The sequence below is a fragment of the Schistocerca nitens genome, chromosome 4, assembly GCF_023898315.1.
Source record: "Schistocerca nitens isolate TAMUIC-IGC-003100 chromosome 4, iqSchNite1.1, whole genome shotgun sequence".
Lineage (NCBI taxonomy): Eukaryota > Metazoa > Arthropoda > Insecta > Orthoptera > Acrididae > Schistocerca > Schistocerca nitens.
In genome coordinates this window covers 549,245,391-549,264,605 of record NC_064617.1, presented here as the reverse complement: position 1 = coordinate 549,264,605, position 19,215 = coordinate 549,245,391, and the positions used below count along the sequence as shown (strand labels likewise).

General features: G+C 42.6%; 1 protein-coding gene across 2 annotated transcripts in view; it reads left to right on the top strand.

The window, feature by feature from the left end:
* The window catches only part of LOC126253675 (lateral signaling target protein 2 homolog), a 306,841-nt gene that overhangs the window by 120,467 nt on the left and 167,159 nt on the right, over positions 1-19,215 (top strand). Inside the window, exon 2 of one of the 2 annotated variants that reach the window (XM_049955197.1) lies at positions 3,376-3,428. The exons of the other annotated variant lie outside the window; for it this stretch is intronic. Coding sequence (XP_049811154.1) covers positions 3,376-3,428 — 53 coding nt within the window. The remainder of the gene's footprint in view (positions 1-3,375; positions 3,429-19,215) is intronic. 2 annotated transcript variants of the gene reach the window in all.

Here is a 19,215-nt window from a genome sequence, read left to right as displayed (position 1 = left end):
TGTTTTTTTGTGGGATCACTCGAACAGGTCATACCGTCAGGGCGTCTTCATCGAAGCGTAATGGACCTCACAAATTTCGTGAACCATTCACCACAAAATGGTCTCTTTAAAACAATAATGGCTCCAATGTGCGCTACCGCCTTTCGCCTTTCCAATAAACAAAAGAGCCGGCACATGTCGAAAGTATTCAATTTTGAACTTTTCATTTTTTATCTTAAAAATGGCGATAAAAATCTTAAATTACTCAAATTTGTATTTCCAAGCGCAACTTTCCCAACTACAGATAACCGATGACAAACTATAAATACTGTTATTGAAAGTCACTGCAGTAATGAACAAAGACACCACGAACTTGATCGTAGTTCAGATGATACGAATTCTTAAAATGTTTATAATGACGCCGATGCTGTAGAACCATCAAAGCTTCTCATATAAATGTGTGATCCGACATGAAATGAACATCGTTGAATAGATTTCGTAGACGGTGCGCATAACGACGATAACCTTCAGATCCGAAGTGGCTTTTATGAAGCACCACTTGACAGGGCGACTCGGATCCCTGCAACATAAAAGAAGTGGAATCCGTTAGCGGTTAGTGCCTGCAGTGGCCCACTTCCTCCGACCGAGTAACCCGCGGCTTCTAGGAGAAGTAGCCGGCAGGTGGGGACTAGCCTCTGGTGGACAAAGACGTGCGCGCCCAAGCAATCGCAAAGCTTGAAGGGTCTCTACATGGGTCTCGTCATCATTAACTTAACATTTAACTTAATGTAGCCACTCTGGCACCTCAGTTCGTGGCGCAAACTATAAACTGCATAAAAAAGACTGAACAGCTGAGTGTGTATAGTAGCCACAAGATATATTATCTTTATTTCACTTCACATTTTATTAAGATTTTTGGAAATTACCGGAACCCCACACGCATATTCAATACATCTACGTGGAATATCTCAATGTATACACCCCTTCCCCCTCTCCTCGCCTAATGAGTGAAAAGCATGAACGAGAGTGCACAGGATCCATTTCAGTATCTATATCTGTGGGAGTAAAAGTAGTCTGCTACTGTGGCAGAGTAGTCAACCCTTAAAGGCACGTACCAGCTAGCAAAGAGTCTTCTGTTCGCCTTGGACGAAACTTGTACAGGTTGGCACCACAGAATAGGGAGCTCTCTCAGCCCTTCCGGACGGGACGCGTGGGTTCCAAATGATTCTTTTTCGAACATAAGACTATGGTGCTGTTCATGTGTTTAATAAATTATGAATGGGGCCTGCAAGTACATCAAAAAATCTAAAAAAAATTACAGAGTATGGCTGCACATAAAGCCGTTGGAAGTAGAGAGACCGACTGAGTGTGTACTATACTATAGTCTTTGGTGGTGTTACTCCAGAAACCAGTCACTAGGAAAATACGCACCATCAAAGAAAAACAGTGTAAGATAAAATTTCATAGGCGGTAGTATGGTGTCGTCTTCTGTAAAGGTCACAACAAACATTGCTATGATTCCTCTTGTGCCGTTAAGGGATAACTTAGGAAAGTTTTTTTTCAGTGAGGGTAAGCCTAAAAAGCAACTACTGGATGTGCCAGAAAAGCGTCTGATATGGAACGGTAATACAGGCTATTCAGTTCAGACCGGACTCGCATCTGGCCATTCCGATGTAAAGATGTAAAGTTTTCGTGGTTCCCCCATATTTCTGAACGCAGCTGGCAGGCTGCTTCCTTTGAAAAATACGCGACTAATTTTCTTCCCCGCTCTTCTCTCATCCGAGTTTGTGTTCCCTCTCTAATAACGTTGTTGTCGAAGAGACGTTAAACCCCAATCTCACTTCCCTCCAAGACGTTCAAGTGCAGAGGTAGCGAAAAGTATCCAGTCGGGTGAAAAAGAAGCGTATGAAGTGGGGGCGAAAGAACCATTTGATAGCACGCCTCCAGAGATCTGGCCAACGTCGCCTTAGGCTTTAAGCTCGAAGTGTTTACGAGCGCCTTTCTTCGGTAGGCGGGTGGTTCAGGCCGTCTAGCCTCCGTAAATAATCCCCGGCGAGTTTCTGGGTTAATGCCTGCATTCGCTCCACTTCCGGCAGCCTCAAAACGAGCTAAACGCCTTACGTAAGTCTTCTGCTGACGAATCGTCAAGACTAGAAAATATCTCGCAGTCTACAGATCTTATTTTCTTCTGTGTGCATGTATTCAAAGATTCTATTTATCTGTCGTGGCCATGCTTTCCATCCCGGACACCAGAATATCGCTTATTAGGTCGTTATTACGAACTCCTTAAACGCTCATTACATACAGAATCGACGCTTTATTCTTTTCATGCTTACAAGGGTGGCGACTCGTGTGGAAAATCGAGAATTCTCAGGGAAACTGAAATTACTGTGATAAGTTGGGAAATTCTGAGTGTGTCTGAGGAGGAGGGAATTGCAATGTTAGTTGACAAAAACTGAAATAAATGCACTAAGTTGATTCGTTATATCGCTCAGACATTATGCTCTGGGGAGCAGTGGACTGCATAGGAAAATACAAAATGCACTGAATTGGGGCGCTGTGTTCGTTGCTCGATCGCGGCTATCTCCTGCGCGCTCCGACCTAAATCTTATTGTCCGGCGAGCTTCAGGTCCGTCTCTCATAGCATGATTGTAAGTGCGACGGATTGTAAAGTGGACTTAAGATATTGTCACGTAGATGTGATTTTATCTTTTGCACAACAGTAAAACTTTAAAAAAATATATAAATACCTGTCCGTATTTGAACAGGCATGTTTTATAGATCAGAACTGAATATTTAGATTTCGGTTTTCTTTACTAATTCCAAGGCAAAATAATACTTGGTCGACTTTTTTTTTGCAGTCATGTTTCAGGTTAACATTCATCATACTGTGTTTTATTACTGTCAAAGTATTCCCGGCGGGGTCAGGGATTTTCTCTGCCTCGTGATGACTGGGTGTTGTGTGATGTCCTTAGGTTAGTTAGGTTTAAGTAGTTCTAAGTTCTAGGGGACTGATGACCATAGACGTTAAGTCCCATAGTGCTCAGAGCCATTTGAGCCATTTGAAAGTGCTGTCCACGTCACGAACACTTTTTTTAAGCGGAGTGTTTGCTTCTTATTTAAGAAAATGGAAGAGAACTAGAAGTAATTGCTTAGCTAAAACTAATGATAGAAACACTTGCGTTGTAATTTTTGGAGTACTGTGCTGAATGCTAGTGAAGGTATTTGTGGATACCGTGGGATACCGTGAGGAGAATGGCAGCTCCCGTACCAGAACGAGACTCCATCGTCTATGTGCTCACTTGTATACCAAGTAAATTCTCATACTACCATGTAAAAATGAATTTGTGTTAAGTTGTAGCACACTTGCTATCTAAATTGTCTTTTTATTTGCAGGTAAGGAGGAATTCGAGGCCTCTTCTCGGAACTGGCGCGACTGTGTTCCGTATGTAAGTAACTGGTGAACTAATTTGTATAGCTCCGCACAGATAACTGTTTCATAGTGTGGCTAGGTATTTCAGTGGTGAAGTACCAGTACAGACCCAACGGTTTCGGGTTCGATAGTCTGGCGCAGGACTTTGCTCTGTCACATATAACTTCTTTCACCTCTAACAGGGTTTGTTAATGTGAGAAACGCCGAGTTGGATCATGGTTTGGAGTCCATGTCAAAGAGTATGTCTTCCGTGTAACTAACAGTACCAGTTCGAAGGACCGACGTAGGTAGTGGCATTCCATCTCCAATAGGAGCTCAGGGGTGCTCAAACGAGTCTTAGGATTGATGACAGCTTTACTTTTTAATGTAACGACATATCATAGTGCTAAGTGTAGCTCCCACATTCAAAATGCGTCCCCCTTTTCCGTTCTCTACACCAGTTCATAACACTGTCGATGAGAGTACTTTTCTGTGTGACGTGATTAAAGTCGTGCGTAGCCGGCCGAAGTGGCCGTGCGGTTAAAGGCGCTGCAGTCTGGAACCGCAAGACCGCTACGGTCGCAGGTTCGAATCCTGCCTCGGGCATGGATGTTTGTGATGTCCTTAAGTTAGTTAGGTTTAACTAGTTCTAAGTTCTAGGGGACTAATGACCTCAGCAGTTGAGTCCCATAGTGCTCAGAGCCATTTGAACCATTTGAAAGTCGTGCGTACTCTACTGAAGTTTCTCAGACTTCCAGATTTTCAATCCAAATTCTATTAAAGATTTTGAACCAGAACTCTTATTATATGTTTGTTAGTTTGAAAAAGTGTTCCAAATTGTTATTTATTTTTTCTCTGACAACTTGTCTTTACACCTTCCGCTAAACACTCTTATTTCTGATGTGTATATGCTGGCTGAAGCGACGATTGAAAACTTGCACAAAGGCCGCGATTCGAACCCGGGTCTTCTGCTCACTAGGCAGATGCACCAACCACTATGCCCCCTGGCGCAGTGGCTTTTCAAAACTGCTCGGAGTGCCCTAGCACGTCTCCCTCTTCAGTCGAAATTCCCATTCATGGCTCAGTTCGATTGGTATTCCCCTTAAAGTCGAACAGTATTGCACAGGACTGTGTTGGAAAAGCAGTCGAATGAAATGGGGTCCTGCCTGAAACACAGGCGTAGGCGCTTAAATCAAATGAACTGTATGGGTCCAGAGACGTTTTCAAATCTCAATATTTGTACCAGAGATACCTCACTTCGAATCCCACGTCTGGTACATATTTTCATTCGTCGCTTAAACGTGCATATATGCATCATACATATTTGAGACTTGAAAAGGTCTCTGGAACAGTATAGTTTCGTTTGATTACTAATATTTTTGTTGGTATACTTGTCTCCTTGGTAAATAAGACGCGGTTATCACTATCTTTTTTTGGGAAAACGACAGTAGATACGCACGGACCAATTTTCAAATTTTTCAGAGTGCTCTCACATAGCGCTCACAGTGCAGCTGGTAGATTAGTTTTGTTGCAGGCGAAGAATATACCAAGAAGGTGGCTATAGTAGTGCTGTTAATAGCTCGCCGTACTGTCACTTTATTACAAGTTTAGTCCCGTCCCTTGTCACTTGTTTGTCCAGGAAGTGGCCTTCCAGGTGCCGTTTCTTGCCTTCGCCAGCCAACTGTGAACTCTGAATTGAAAAACATTATCTGTAATTGCCTAGGAGTAACTCCTGAAATCATTTCATGCTTTGTAGAAGCTGATGTTTCTGTGTGTGGGGTCTCTGCCCAGTAGTATGGATAACCTCAATTCAAGTCTCATGTATTTCTGAAAATATAAATAAAAAATGTGCCCTTCATTGTTTTGCATGACACAGTTTTACAAACTGCAATGTTCTTAAAGATGTCAATGCAGTTTCTCATACGTAGGTGTTGACGCTGTTTGATACCAACGCGAAAATTCAACTGCGTCTTTAGGTAGCATGTAAATAATATGAAACATTCAAATTATGGATAGCAGGATGTTGCATCCAATAGATTTTAATTGCAGAGGAATGGCATGCATGTGCACAGAGGAGCGTTTCGTCAACGATTACAATGGATGTCTCAAAAGAATGATCATATTTGATGTGTCAAAATAAAGTAGAGGTTGAAGTCTGTCGACAAAATCTTTATTATTGAAGTGCATTGTTCAGGAAGTTATTTCTTAAAAATAACGTTATTTAAATGCAATCCAGCACGCCCAAGGCACTCATTTAAGCGATAAACGTGTTGCATGGTGGCTCGGCATGGAAATACTGGAATGGCTGCCACTTCGCTACGGATATTTTCTTTCACTTGCTTTAGAGAAGTCGGATTTTTGACATACACTTTATATTTCAACTAACCCCCGTAAGAAAACGTCCATGGGGCTCAAATCCTGGCTGCATGTCTGCCAATTTGCGTCACTCCTCCTCGAAATTAATTTGCCAGGGAAAGCTTCCCGAACACGCAGTATAAATGTGTGGAACGTGTGTGCTGTGACTGCTTCTTGCTGGAACGACGTTCTGTGTTAACAACCGGGAAAGTTTCTCAGTTCACGCAGCAAAAAGTCATTCGATATCGTCACATAAGGTTCCGAATTCACTGTAATTGCACGGCCGCCCTCGTCCTCTAAAAAGTACGGGGCCAATTATTCCTCAAGCCGACATCGCAGCCCATACAATAACTTTTGGCGAATGAAGGGATTTCTGTCATTAACGATCTGCAGCCTTTGTCTGGCATAATTCTAGAGCCATGTGGATTTTTTGAGGGTGCAGTTTAAGCTTTTTTGCAGAATTCCGTGTAGTGATGGTCTGTGCACATTGAAAGATCTCTCACGCTTACGAATGGATAAGTTATGATTGTCACCAAGAGACCGATTCACTCTCTACATTGATTCGTCCGTTCTTAATGACCTTGGTCGCCCGGATTACGGTTTTGCCAGTGTTCAGACCGGTCTTCTCCAACTTTTTGATCCGTTCCCAAATAACACTTGGAACACCATTTACATTATGCAGTTCGCGATCTCTGCAAAATTTCATCCGTGCTACAGTCGCCGAATCACCGTTTTTCTAAAATTCTCCCACACATAACGCGCGGTCCGCTCCCGAGAAGCGCTCCATGTCGACTGAATTCCTGAAGGCCAAGCAAGCGACGAATATACTCTTACTCTCCTCCGATTTGTTGTGAATACGCAGAGAGCTCTTCAAATATAAACTTTCTTTTGAGACACCCTGTATTAGCCATAGTTATTTATATGTTCCATAGATCATATGTACAATTTTTAAAGTCACTGGAGGGAGTTTGATATGATGTATCTTTGTCCGCAGTAAAAAATAGTTTTATAAAAGATCACTCTGACTGGTCGTTCTCAAAGGGTGAAATATCGCCAAAGTTCGGTCCTTGAATAGGACCGAAAGGTCGACATATAAGAATGTAGTTTCTGTCGTATCATGAAATAACGAAATGGGACGACTGTGTGGTTTCACGAGTAAACCATGCTGCTTTGAACTTCGATTATGCTCAGTAGCGATCGCTAAATCGGAAAAGTTTTCTATCTTTCCTTCAGAGTTTACGTAGAACTGCGTAGAAACAGGCAAGTGGTCGTTGCAAAGAACCCTCAAACTTTGTCCCTGCATGACAGTTTCCTCTTCTTTCGTGATGTGTCCACGTGTCAGCCTCTAAACTTCGGGCAGTCGGCAACTTGTTCCTGACGTTCGTTCAGCAGCTATTGCTACTGAACCGCTCGCCCTGCTTGAAGATATTGTCTCTGGGTTGATATTCCCCCAGAGGCTCTAAATTCTTGCTACATTCAATTCCACGACGTGCAGGGGTCTTGCAGTAGGTTGCGGTTTCTTGTCAGGTGCTCTTGACTAAACGTGTAATAGTTTCTTGGTGTAATTCAGTGTGATAATTTTATTTATGGATTCTTAATTTAGTAGGAATTCAAAATTTCAAACGTCATCATAGAACATATTGCTTAAAATACAACTCAACCAATTACTAAAGATAACAGAAGTATTCAGCAATGATATAAATATGGCTTTTGGAATGGACAAATGCAAGAAAAATAGCATAGTCAAGGGAAAACACACTAAACAAGATGATTACATATTGGATAACCACAGCGACTGCATAGAAGCGATGTAAAAAACAGATGCTTATAAATATCTAGGATACAGACAAAAAATAGGAATAGATAATACAAATATTAAAGAAGAACTAAAAGAAAAATATAGACAAAGACTAACAAAAATACTGAAAACATAATTGACAGCAAGAAACAAGACAAATGCTATAAATACTTATGCTATACCAATATTGACCTACTCATTTGGAGTAGTGAAATGGCGTAACACAGACCTAGAAGCACTCAATACACTTACACGATCACAATGCCACAAATATAGAATACATCACATACATTCAGCAACAGAAAGATTCACATAAAGCAGAAAGGAAGGATGAAGGGGATTTATCGACATAAAAAACCTACATTATGGACAGGTAGACAATTTAAGAAAATTCTTTCTAGAACGAGCAGAAACAAGCAAAATACACAAAGCAATCACTCATATAAATACATTGGCTACACCATTGCAATTTCATAACCACTTCTACAACCCTTTAGATCACATAACATCGACAGATACGAAGAAAGTAAATTGTAAAAAGAAAACACTACATGGCAAGCACCCGTATCATCTAACACAGCCACACATCGATCAAGGCGCATCCAACACATGGCTAAGAAGAGGCAATATATACAGTGAGACGGAAGGATTCATGATTGCAATACAGGATCAAACAATAAACACCAGATATTACAGCAAGCCTATTATTAAAGACCCCAAAACCACAACAGATAAATGCAGACTTCGCAAACAAAAAATAGAAACAGTAGACCACATCACAAGCGGATGTACAATACTAGCAAATACAGAATACCCCAGAAGACATGACAATGTAGCAAAAATAATACATCAACAGCTTGCCATACAACATAAACTAATAAAACAACACGTTCCCACATACAAGTATGCACCACAAAATGTACTGGAGAATGATGAATACAAATTATACTGGAACAGAACCATTACAACAGATAAAACAACACCACATAACAAATCTGACATCATACTCACCAATAAAAAGAAGAAATTAACACAACTAATCAAAATATCCATGCCCAATACAACAAATATACAGAAGAAAACAGAAGAAAACAGGAGAAAAAATTGGAAAATACATCCAACTGGCTGAGGAAGTCAAGGACATGTGGCATCAGGATAAAGTTGACATTATACCAATTATACTATCAACTACAGGAGTCATACCACACAATATCCACCAGTACATCAATGCAATACAGCTACATCCAAACTTATCTATACAACTACAGAAATCTGTAATTATTGATACATGTTCAATTACCCGAAAGTTCCTAAATGCAATATAACATATACCGTACAGTTAAAAGGAAGTGACGCTTGATCAAGGTCCGCGTCACTTTCCATTTTTAACCAGACATAACGACTGAGAAAGGAAAGAAATAATAATAATATTTAAATACATTAATGAAATAATTCAAGTAAATGGAATTGAAAAGAAAACTAATGAAGTCGGTGAAAAAATTGAAAACAGCAAATACTGTCTCACCCATCAACAAGAAGTCCATTTCTATTAAAGTTATGCCATTACAGCAGAATATATCTGTTTCGGAAATGCTAATTCTGAACAGGAAGCAGACATCAAAACCAAGAAGAAGAAGAAGAAGAGGAGATCAAAAATTTGCAAGCAAAATCCTCGGACGAAATTGCATAGGCGATCAGCTCGGGCTAAGCAGCACACTAAAGATCAGCAGACATACACGACATTCAAAGTGACGTAAGGCAACACAGTAAAATTTTACGGCCATATCAAGAGAAATAAAGTAAAATTGTTGAATTTTATGAAATCAGGAGTAAAATAAAAATAGATACAATGTAATGGATTGGAGAAATAAAAAAGTACCTGAATTGGAGGGAATAATATACGAAGATATACAGAACAGGAACATTTTTATATCCAAACTTCAAGGTAGAATATTAACTAAGGGGAAAGAAGAAGAAGAAGAAGAAGAAGGTGATAAAGACTGGTACGACTTAGTCTGAAGCGTGGTAAAAAGCCCAGAGCGAAAGAATGAAAGAAATGTGCACACAGACGAACGGCTGTCAGCTCTGCACAGACCTGATTATTCATTCACATTTTTTAAAAAAATCTGTGTAAGAATGTGCTTCATTCACAAAGCATAATAATGAAACGGAATTGGGAAGGCGATGAGCATGGCTTGTAAAAGCCATTCCAGTATTCGCTTAGTAAAAATTTGAGTAAATTCTGGAAAATTCAGCTTGTGCGGCAGATTCGCGCAAAGACGACTAAATGTGATTTAAATGTTAAAGTTCTAATAGTTCTCGATTCATGTTGGTTATTTGCAGCCTGTATAATACAATTACGTGAACGTGAAGTGTCCGTGTTGTGAGTAGGAATTTATGCAGACAAACGTTTTTTAACCTGGGTTCGAAAGTTAGTGGTATGTCACATACAGCCTCCATTTCTTATGGAAGCCTATTGAAACTTAATGAAGAAAAGTTCTGAACTTTTTTCGGGAATGTAGTTGAATAAGTAATTATACCGTAAAGATTGTTTGTATGTGGTGGACTAAATTTCTTCGAGTCGTGAAGATTCCTCGGTGCTACAAGTTTCGTAGACAGAATCGTAGCTTGGTACGTGCTGAATGGGTAGCGAAACACGTGGTGTCCATTCGCATGTTCGAGGAACTGTTTTACAGTGAGGAAGGCCGGTCGCCAATTATCACTGGCGGAAGTCGTTGCCCAGGCGTCAGGCTCGTGCGTTTATCGGAGGACGAGCGATGAGTTGCGTCCGTGTCACCGACGAACGTGTTGGCCTTTCTTTTGTGCGTCAGACTAACTGTTAATCACACACTATCGAACCATGCGAAAGAAAATGAGAGATAGCGTAGACGCCTGCGAAGCTGTTGGTATAATTGCTTCCGCATTAAAAAAAGTAATTAAAGTTTATAGTATTTTAACAATTTCGACCTGCCACGTGTCAGTCTCTGCATATCTCTTTGACATTCTAGCTACTCTTAGATATCTTAGGACAAGTTTTCCAAGAAATCGCGATAGGGCTGCTCGTGTTCCGCAAGTATAAAGTGTGTTGTGCGTAAGACGTAACACCTGTTTTATTTCGTCAACGGTTCAAGATGTCGAATAGACGCTTTTGGTAAATGATAGTACGCAATTATTCTGTATGGTTAACCGAGATTTTGCAGCAAATGTTTTTTCTAAGCAACTGTGCTTTTTAACGGCATTCGGGAGCTACTGAAAAATGGAGTATTGTGGTGCAACTGTTGTTATTGTTGGCGTTGAAACATTTCGCAAACGTATTCGTGTAATTTGCTGAATTTGAAAGGCAAGGTAGCCGGGAACGGTTAACACGTTGAAGCTTGCTTCTCATGTCAGGCTTCGTAGTTACACATACAGCCTTTCGACTTTACTTGGTTACACGAAAGGTCTTCACTTAACGTACACATCTGAAATGGTATCCCAAAGTCCCTTCCGATATATTAAAAGTTAAATACAGGGTCACCAGTTATTGTTGTAAATGGAACTTCGGTAGAAATTAGGGCCAAGAGAAAATCCGTTTTGTAAGACTATTCTCATTTATTGCTCAGTCCCAGTTTCACAGTTTTAATTAGATTACTTGTTTCCATCACTCCGGATTATCTTCAGATCAAAGTAGTTGCGTCACCAATCTGTCTTGTGTACTCAGTACCACATATCAGAATTTTGCAAAGAGGTCAGTGTTTTAAATATTTATAATATATGTAGTTTCGAAGTTGTTTTCTTAGGTTCATCGTAGAGATTTGCAGGGAACGCCTGCAGGGTGTAGAAACAACCATTGTAACTTTTAAACTGCTCTTTTGATTCGCGTCTTCGTCAAACAGATCGGGTTTGTGGGTCAACATTGGGGACCCACAGTCCCATATTGTTTTACACACAAACGGAACAGCAGAAGAGGTTTCAAGTTAACAACGATTGTCTCTTTGTATATCCATAATCTTCTTGGATGGCGTGCACGTTGCTAAAAATCCTTTTCGTAGCTCCTTATACGAGTACTCCATTAAGGAAGTTACTTCACTTTTTATGCTGTATCTTCACCCGTTTTAATGTACAAGACACTACTATTCTGGTGTCTGTTACTACGTGTCATTAAGATATTCAGCACCAGATAGCTACTAAAAGCACCTCATTTGATTACAGGCTTTCCCCGAAACCTATGATAGGACAAAATTTCGTAAATATGACCACTCTTCTCATCCTCGATCATTTTAGCTAAATAATAAAGACACGGAATTTTACGTAGGATTTCCTCTGTGTGATTGACGAAGTGCTTCCAGGTGTTTAGCAGAGTTGTTTGTTCCATTTCATGAACAATTTTTCGACAGCCGACCCAGTCGTCTTCTTCAGGTTCTGCGAGCTGAGCTGTTAGTGTACTCAGTGCCTTGAGTGCTGGTCTCCCGCAGCTTTTAGTGTAGAGTTAGACTCATCGACGCCTCTGAGCCGTTTTATGCTCGTTTGCTCTTCTGAGCCCAGCATTCAGTTTATGAAGATCTCCCCGGCTGTCACATTTACCAGAGCTTGGGAACGCCGAAGGAATTTACATTCCACGAAATACCTGTACAGGTTACGAAAAACAAATGAGTATCAAAGGGCGTAATGGGCGTCGAGAATCGAACTCTGCTGTAAATACGAGACCAACAGTAGGTCAGTCTGGACGGAGCGAAAGCAGTGAGTACACATAAAAATCTCGCCCGCACCTGAGGACGAAAACTGGTCGGTCGTCGAAATATTGTGCATAAAATAGAACGCCCGGAAGCATACCATTGATGACTGTATTGACGCAGTCGAGCAACTCGTGTCCTTAGGTCAGGAAAGTATAAATGATTTTGGAATATTTGAAAAAATTAACGTGTTCAAAAGTAAATAATCTGTTGTAACAAGATGTGGAACTTATGCGCAAAAGATCCAAAAATGAGATTTGTGCAACAGCTAAGGTGGATGGGCTTCACGAAAAAGGCATGAGCTGCTTGGATTCGTAGAGCTGAGCATGGGGTGATCTTCAGCCACCAGTAGGTACAGATGTGACACCGATAACTGCTATAATTTACTTTTCTATTGAACATGTCCGATACATGTACAGCTTCATATTGAAGTATTTAAGCAACTTTGTATGAAACAATAGACACTGACACAATGGTGGTTCTCCATACGTATGTGTTGTGTTCAAATGTGTGTTAATTCCTAAGGGACCAAACTGTTGAGGTCATTTGTCCCTAGACTTACACACTACTTAAACTAACTTATGCTAAGAACCACACACACACACACACACACACACACACACACACACACACACACACACACACACACACATGCCCGAGGAAGGACTCGAACCTCCGGTGGGAGGCCGCGCAATCCGTGACATGGCGCCTCAAACCGCGCGGCTCAGCACTGTTGATTCTGTAAGTATTGCACATTAATATGTTTCTATATTTTTAATCTTATAGATTAAAACAGTTTGTAAATGTAGATAGATATATCTACGCAGTATTTACAGAACTACCACTGACGATGCTTTATCATTAAAAGCAAATCGCGTCACGTCTAACATTGTCTTAAGTTACAATACGCATAAGACAGGAAGATGAATATTAATTTATAAAAATAACAGCTGCAGAAAATGGTCGTCCAAACAAACGTAACGCAGAACAGAATTTATACGATTCGTCAACACTCATTACAGTCCTCGGCTTCAGGTACGGGGCTGGGTGGTGGAAAGATAAGACACTGATTTCATATTTGGGAGGACACCGCTTGAAATCCACGTGTGGCCGTTCAGGTGAAAGTTTCCCGTAATTTCTCTAAATTGTCTAATGTAAGTGCCCAGAATCTTTCCTTTGAAAGGGTACAACAGATTTCCTTCCCATATGAGCTTGTGCTCCATCTCTAATGACCTCGTCGTGGACGGGACGTTAAAACGTAATGTTCCTCCTTCCATTAGTTAAAGACGACTATAGTGTCACGAAATCGGAAACAACTGTCAGAGGAACGAAACGTGAAGTCTTGTTAACTTTGTCCACTATGGTGGGCAGCAGATCTCCAGAAGTAAATGTGATAAACTCGTAATTGTGAACGTATAAAACTGTTTGAAGACGGGGTACCAGTTCAAAGCGCCCTATCAGTCACTGAACACTTATACGCGGCAGAATATTGGCTGGCTCTTGCTTGATTAGTAAATTGTATAATTTACAGCCTTTCTGTTAGAGGATTTTCTCGACCGCCCGTTCAGGACGGCGGCAGCGTGCAGAAGGGCCGGCGGTGCGGCTATGCAGCGGGTCCACTTGCCAAATGAGCATCTTCGGCGGGCTCTATCGATCAGGCTGTTGGCGCCCCACCGCCGCTATGCGGATCCCTGCGCCTCGGTGCAGGAGCCTCCTGGTCCTCGGACAATCGCCGCTGAGGTGCCCTAGTCTGTCTAGCAACTTGCGAACTACTTGCCATAAACACTGCCGAGTGAACTTCGCAGGCGGGAAGTAGCTGCGGACGTCTCTCCAAGAGAGATCCGTACCAATGCGCGAGAATGTGTAAAAGCTTGAGAGTATCCAACCGTAAATTATACTGCTCAAAAAAATTAAGTGAACACTTGTATCAACGTTTGGTCTGTTAAATCTATTTTGATACAGGCGGTACCTATGGTCTTACTGCACGGCTTGAGATATTTGCTTTCTGTGTAGGCAAAAGGTAGAATCATTCGCCCCTATTGGCTGTGTAATGCAGTACAGTGTCAGATGGCCCCTCAAAAGAGTGAGTTACGGTGTCCCATTGTTTTCTAGTGAGTTACACAGATGGCAGTTGTCATTTGTGAGCATTGTATTCAAACAAGCAAATGCAATGCGACTACTTAAAGCAGTGCAAGTTGATCCAAAAAGGATTGACTTCCGGTCGTTTTGCTACAGATGCCAATGCTTCTCCATGTGTCATTCATAGATTGTCCCTCTACACGATGACATATCAGTACACAAGATGATTAGACAAGGTCGCCGACGCATTGCATCCCCACATGAATACAGGTATCTGACCATCTCTTCGTTGCGATATCGTACGGATACCGCCAGAACAGTGCAAAACGATCTCAGAAAGTGCCTCTGAAGCCGCAGTGTCCGATCAGACTGTAATGAACAGGTTACGAGAAAGGACCTTATGACCTAGAAGTCCTGTTGTAGTACCTCGCTTGACGAGGCAACATTTTGCAGCTTGCCTTCAATTCTGCCCTTTGCATATCAGGTGGCAACACCGTCACTGGCGAAACGTGTTATTAAGAGACGAGACCAGATGTCCTCCAATGCAAGGTGTGATGGTTGTGGTCGTGTGCAGAGAGCCGTGTTAGAGATACCAGCCAAATGTTGTCCAGATAATGTGATGTTGTGTCGAGGCTTCAGTGTTGACAACCATACGGATCTTGTCATTGTCCATGGTCGCCTTACCGCCAGGTAGTACATCCAACAGGTCCGACAGTAGATACTGTGGTGTCCCTGAATTCCTTCTGATGTCAGGGCTTATGTGGCTGGCGTCAGCAGGGAAGTCTTGCGAAGACTAGACATTGAACTGATAGAATGGCCGGCGGCAAGTCCCGACCTAAACCTGATATTACATGTTAGGACATGCTTGGCATACGTGTTCGTGGTCGTGGTCGTCCTGTTCCACCGCAGAGTGTCCAAGAACTATTATAGGCTCTCATTGGACAGCACAGGGTGATCTCTGTAGGCTTACACGGAGGATGCCGCGATCACGGAAGGCGTACACATTATTGAAGCTCTCCAAAGTCCAAAGAAAAGCTTATAGGCTGAATGATTGTTTCCACTTTGCTTTCGACACCTGTCTGACGTTTCAGTTCTTTCTACACTGCTGGCCACCGTAAATGCAACACCCTGAAGGAAGCATCCGAATCAAGTGAAATTTACACCATGGGTTTGCAGCGATGAGATATACAACTGATTAGAATTTCAGCGCAGACGCACATCACGCGCGCCTGTGGCGCCACCTCATAGTGCCATTTAAGGCTTGGCGATTTCGACGAGTGTACGTTCGGCACGTGTGTTTACCTTGTGGTTGTTTCACAAGACGATCAGTTATGCCTCGTAGACAACAGCGAACATCGTTTGATCAAGTATCCAAGTTCGACAGAGGAAGGATAGTGGCTTACCGAGATTGTGGATTATCATACAGAGAAATCGCTAGTCGTGTTGGACGAAACCAAACAACTGTAATGCGGATATGTGACCATTGGATGCAGGAGGGTACGACGGACCGACGTGGTCGATCGCATTCACCTCGGTGCACCACTGCACGTGCTGATAGGCAAATTGTGCGCATGGCAGTGACGGATCGCTCAGTGACATCCCGAACCATAGCACAGCACATTGCGTCTGTAACGCATCATCCAGTGTCTGCGCGTACCATTCGACGCCGTTTACAGCAGAGTGGTCCGTCCGCAAGACGTCCATTGCTTCGTCTACCATTGACGCAGAACCACAGACGTCTCCGTCGCCAATGGTGTGATGACAGACGGATGTGGACGGCAGAATGGAATGACATCGTCTTTACTGACGAGGCACGCTTCTGTCTGCAGCACCACGATGGTCGGATTCGAGTGTGGAGACACCGTGGAGAGAGGATGCTGGACAGCTGCATTATGCACCGCCACACTGGTCTTGCACCGGGTATTATGGTATGGGGCGGTATTGGATATTACTCTCGCACGCCTCTAGTACGCATTGCCGGTACTTTAAATAGCCGGCGCTACATATCCGAGGTGCTGGAGCCAGTTGTCCTTCCTTACCTTCAGGGCTCGGCCACAGCCATATTTCAACAGGATAATGCGCGACCACACGTGGCACGCATTGTCCAAAGGTTCTTCGTCAATAACCAGATTGAATTGCTTCCCTGGCCGGCTCGCTCTCCGGATCTTTCGCCGATAGAAAACATGTTGTCCATGGTTGCTCAACGAGTGACCCAGATTACATCCCCAGCTGCCACGCCAGATGATCTTTGGCAACGTGTGGAAGCTACTTGGGCTGCTGTACCCCAGGAACACATCCAACGTCTCTTTGACTCAATGCTGAGACGTGTGGCAGCGGTGATCTCCAACAATGGCGGCTACTCTGGCTACTGATTCTGGCAGGAACCACATGTCACAGACGTCTGCAAACGTAATCATTTGATACTTGGTCAACATGTTATCTACAAAATAAATTTTGTTGTGCTACCTCTTGTCTTTCTTGGTGTTGCATTTACGGTGGCCAGCAGTGTATATAAACGACAGAGGATGTAGTGATGGTTTGTTGTGAACTCGTATGTAATTTATGAAAAATAAATGTAACAACCCTAGTCCAATTATTGCTCAGTGGAGTATGGCAGACGCTCAGTCACGTTCCTCTAATTCTTTTGAGCTGTGTAGTTCCTTGCACATTCTTAAAAAAAAGTCACGTTAGTTGGATTGTGCTAAGTCCTTTCCAACTGTCTTGATGCAGTTTATACGTCTCACAGTCAAGATTCTGCAAATCCTCATTTCATCCCGACATGGTGCATTCAGCTAGGACCTTGTCGTTTCTCATACATGTTAAAGCTGTTATGCTTCGTAATCCATAAGTAAACTATGATTCAACGAAATTTACCACTGTAGTACATTCTATCAGCGACACGAAATTCGTCATTGTTTTTCACACGAAAACTTCATTGCCAAAAACACATACACCATTTGGCATCATGAACTATACACCGTGCTCTTTATTTCGACACAGTCGTAGCGTGCAATCAGTTTGTAGAAACGATTCCAGTAATACTCGGTGTCCTGCGATGCAAGGACTTGTCGCATAGCGTGCTTCACCCCAGCACTGGTTTGGATGTGACGTCCGGAGAGTGCGGCTTTCAAAGCAGGTGACAGATGAAAGTCTGATGGGGCAAGATCGGGGCTGTAGGCCGGGGGATCCAGTATCTAGCATCCGAAACGAAGAATGTGATCCTGTATGAGTCTTGCTTTGTAAAGTTCTGCATTATCGGCCAAGAGCACACTAACTTCACTCAAGAGCCCTGCTCTCATCGAATGTCAAACGTGAGTTTGGTAAGGGTGTCTCAGTAGCGTAACGCATTTATGATCCCTTATCGGAGAAGTTCAAGGAGCACCGCACCATGTCCTGTACTCCAGCAATGTTATTTTCATTCGTGGAGAGACGCCAGCCTAGACCCTCATCCTGCACACACTGCCTTACACACACACACACACACACACACACACACACACACACACACACACACACTAATCCCATGTGCCAGTTCATGCCGGATAGAAGCGCGCACTTGCATAGGCGACCTCGTTGTCAATACACGTCGGTCTGCCATCGTGAGGTGTACGTCAGTAACCTCCGCCGGGCTGTTGCTACTCTCACTACTTCGGCGTTCTGCGCATGCGTCATTCCTCCTCTGCGGACACACCTTTCGTCGTTGGACCAGTAACGGGTGTGGATTCGTATGACGTTTGTTTGTGACGCCTGGTGTAGCATCTTATCTTTCAAAAACAGTGACAAAACTTATTACCGAGCGAGGTGGCGCAGTGGTTAGACACTGGACTCGCATTCGGAAGGACGACGGTTCAATCCCGCGTCCGGCCATCCTGATTTAGGTTTTCCGTGATTTCCCTAAAATCACTCCAGGCAAATGCCGGGATGGTTCCTCTGAAAGGGCACGGCCGACTTCCTTCCCCATCCTTCCCTAATCCGATGAGACCGATGACCACGCTGTCTGGTCTCCTTCCCCAAACCAACCAACCAACAAAACTTATTTTCGGAACAGTCCCTCGTGCCTCAAGAAACTTTGCTTACGTAAACAGTATTTTCATTGCACTGATTTAAAATCATCCAAGCCATAACTGTAAAAGCATATTTATTTATTTATTTATTTTTTATCCCGGAGACGCATATTTCCGTCGAGAGGTGCGTAAGTTTCCAAGTGGTGTGTCATTAAAACGACTTCAAGGACAACAGGAGATTCCCGACATTAAGTATATTTTTAGTTTGTAATGTACGTGAATTACGAACAGCTGCATCACCTCAACGAGAACTGCTGCTCTCAATGCGGAAAAAAGCGGGCGTTATTCGATTTCAATATTGACGTACTTCTTGTTAGTAAGTTTACAAAAACACATAGATGACCATTTTGTGAGACTATTGTGGTAATTTTTCTAAATGAAAGCAACCATCCATATGTTTAACGTGTTAAAATTGAATTTGATTTGAAAAAGTTAAGAGGAACACGTTATTACACATGTAGATGTAGAAACTGCATACACATACGGAGCTAGCACTCATAACATAGTGTACTACAGAGTGATTTTCAATAATTATGACACTTAAATGTAGGTTCCTGTTGCTAGACGGGTGATGCCCAGTTGTATTCCGTTCGTCGCTTGCGCTTTTTACAGCCTCCCACCGCAATGATCGACGGTTCGTGTCCATCAGTACAAGGGAACTGCCTGGTCTTGTTGTATCTGTGGTTGTTTCTTCGCGTTTCCACTTCAGTCATACCTCCAACAATCGGCTGGGATTGCTTTAGAGAAGTTGAAATACTCCTGGTGGATTTGTTGCTCAGGTGACACCCAGTGACTAGTACAGTTCCGAAGTCATTG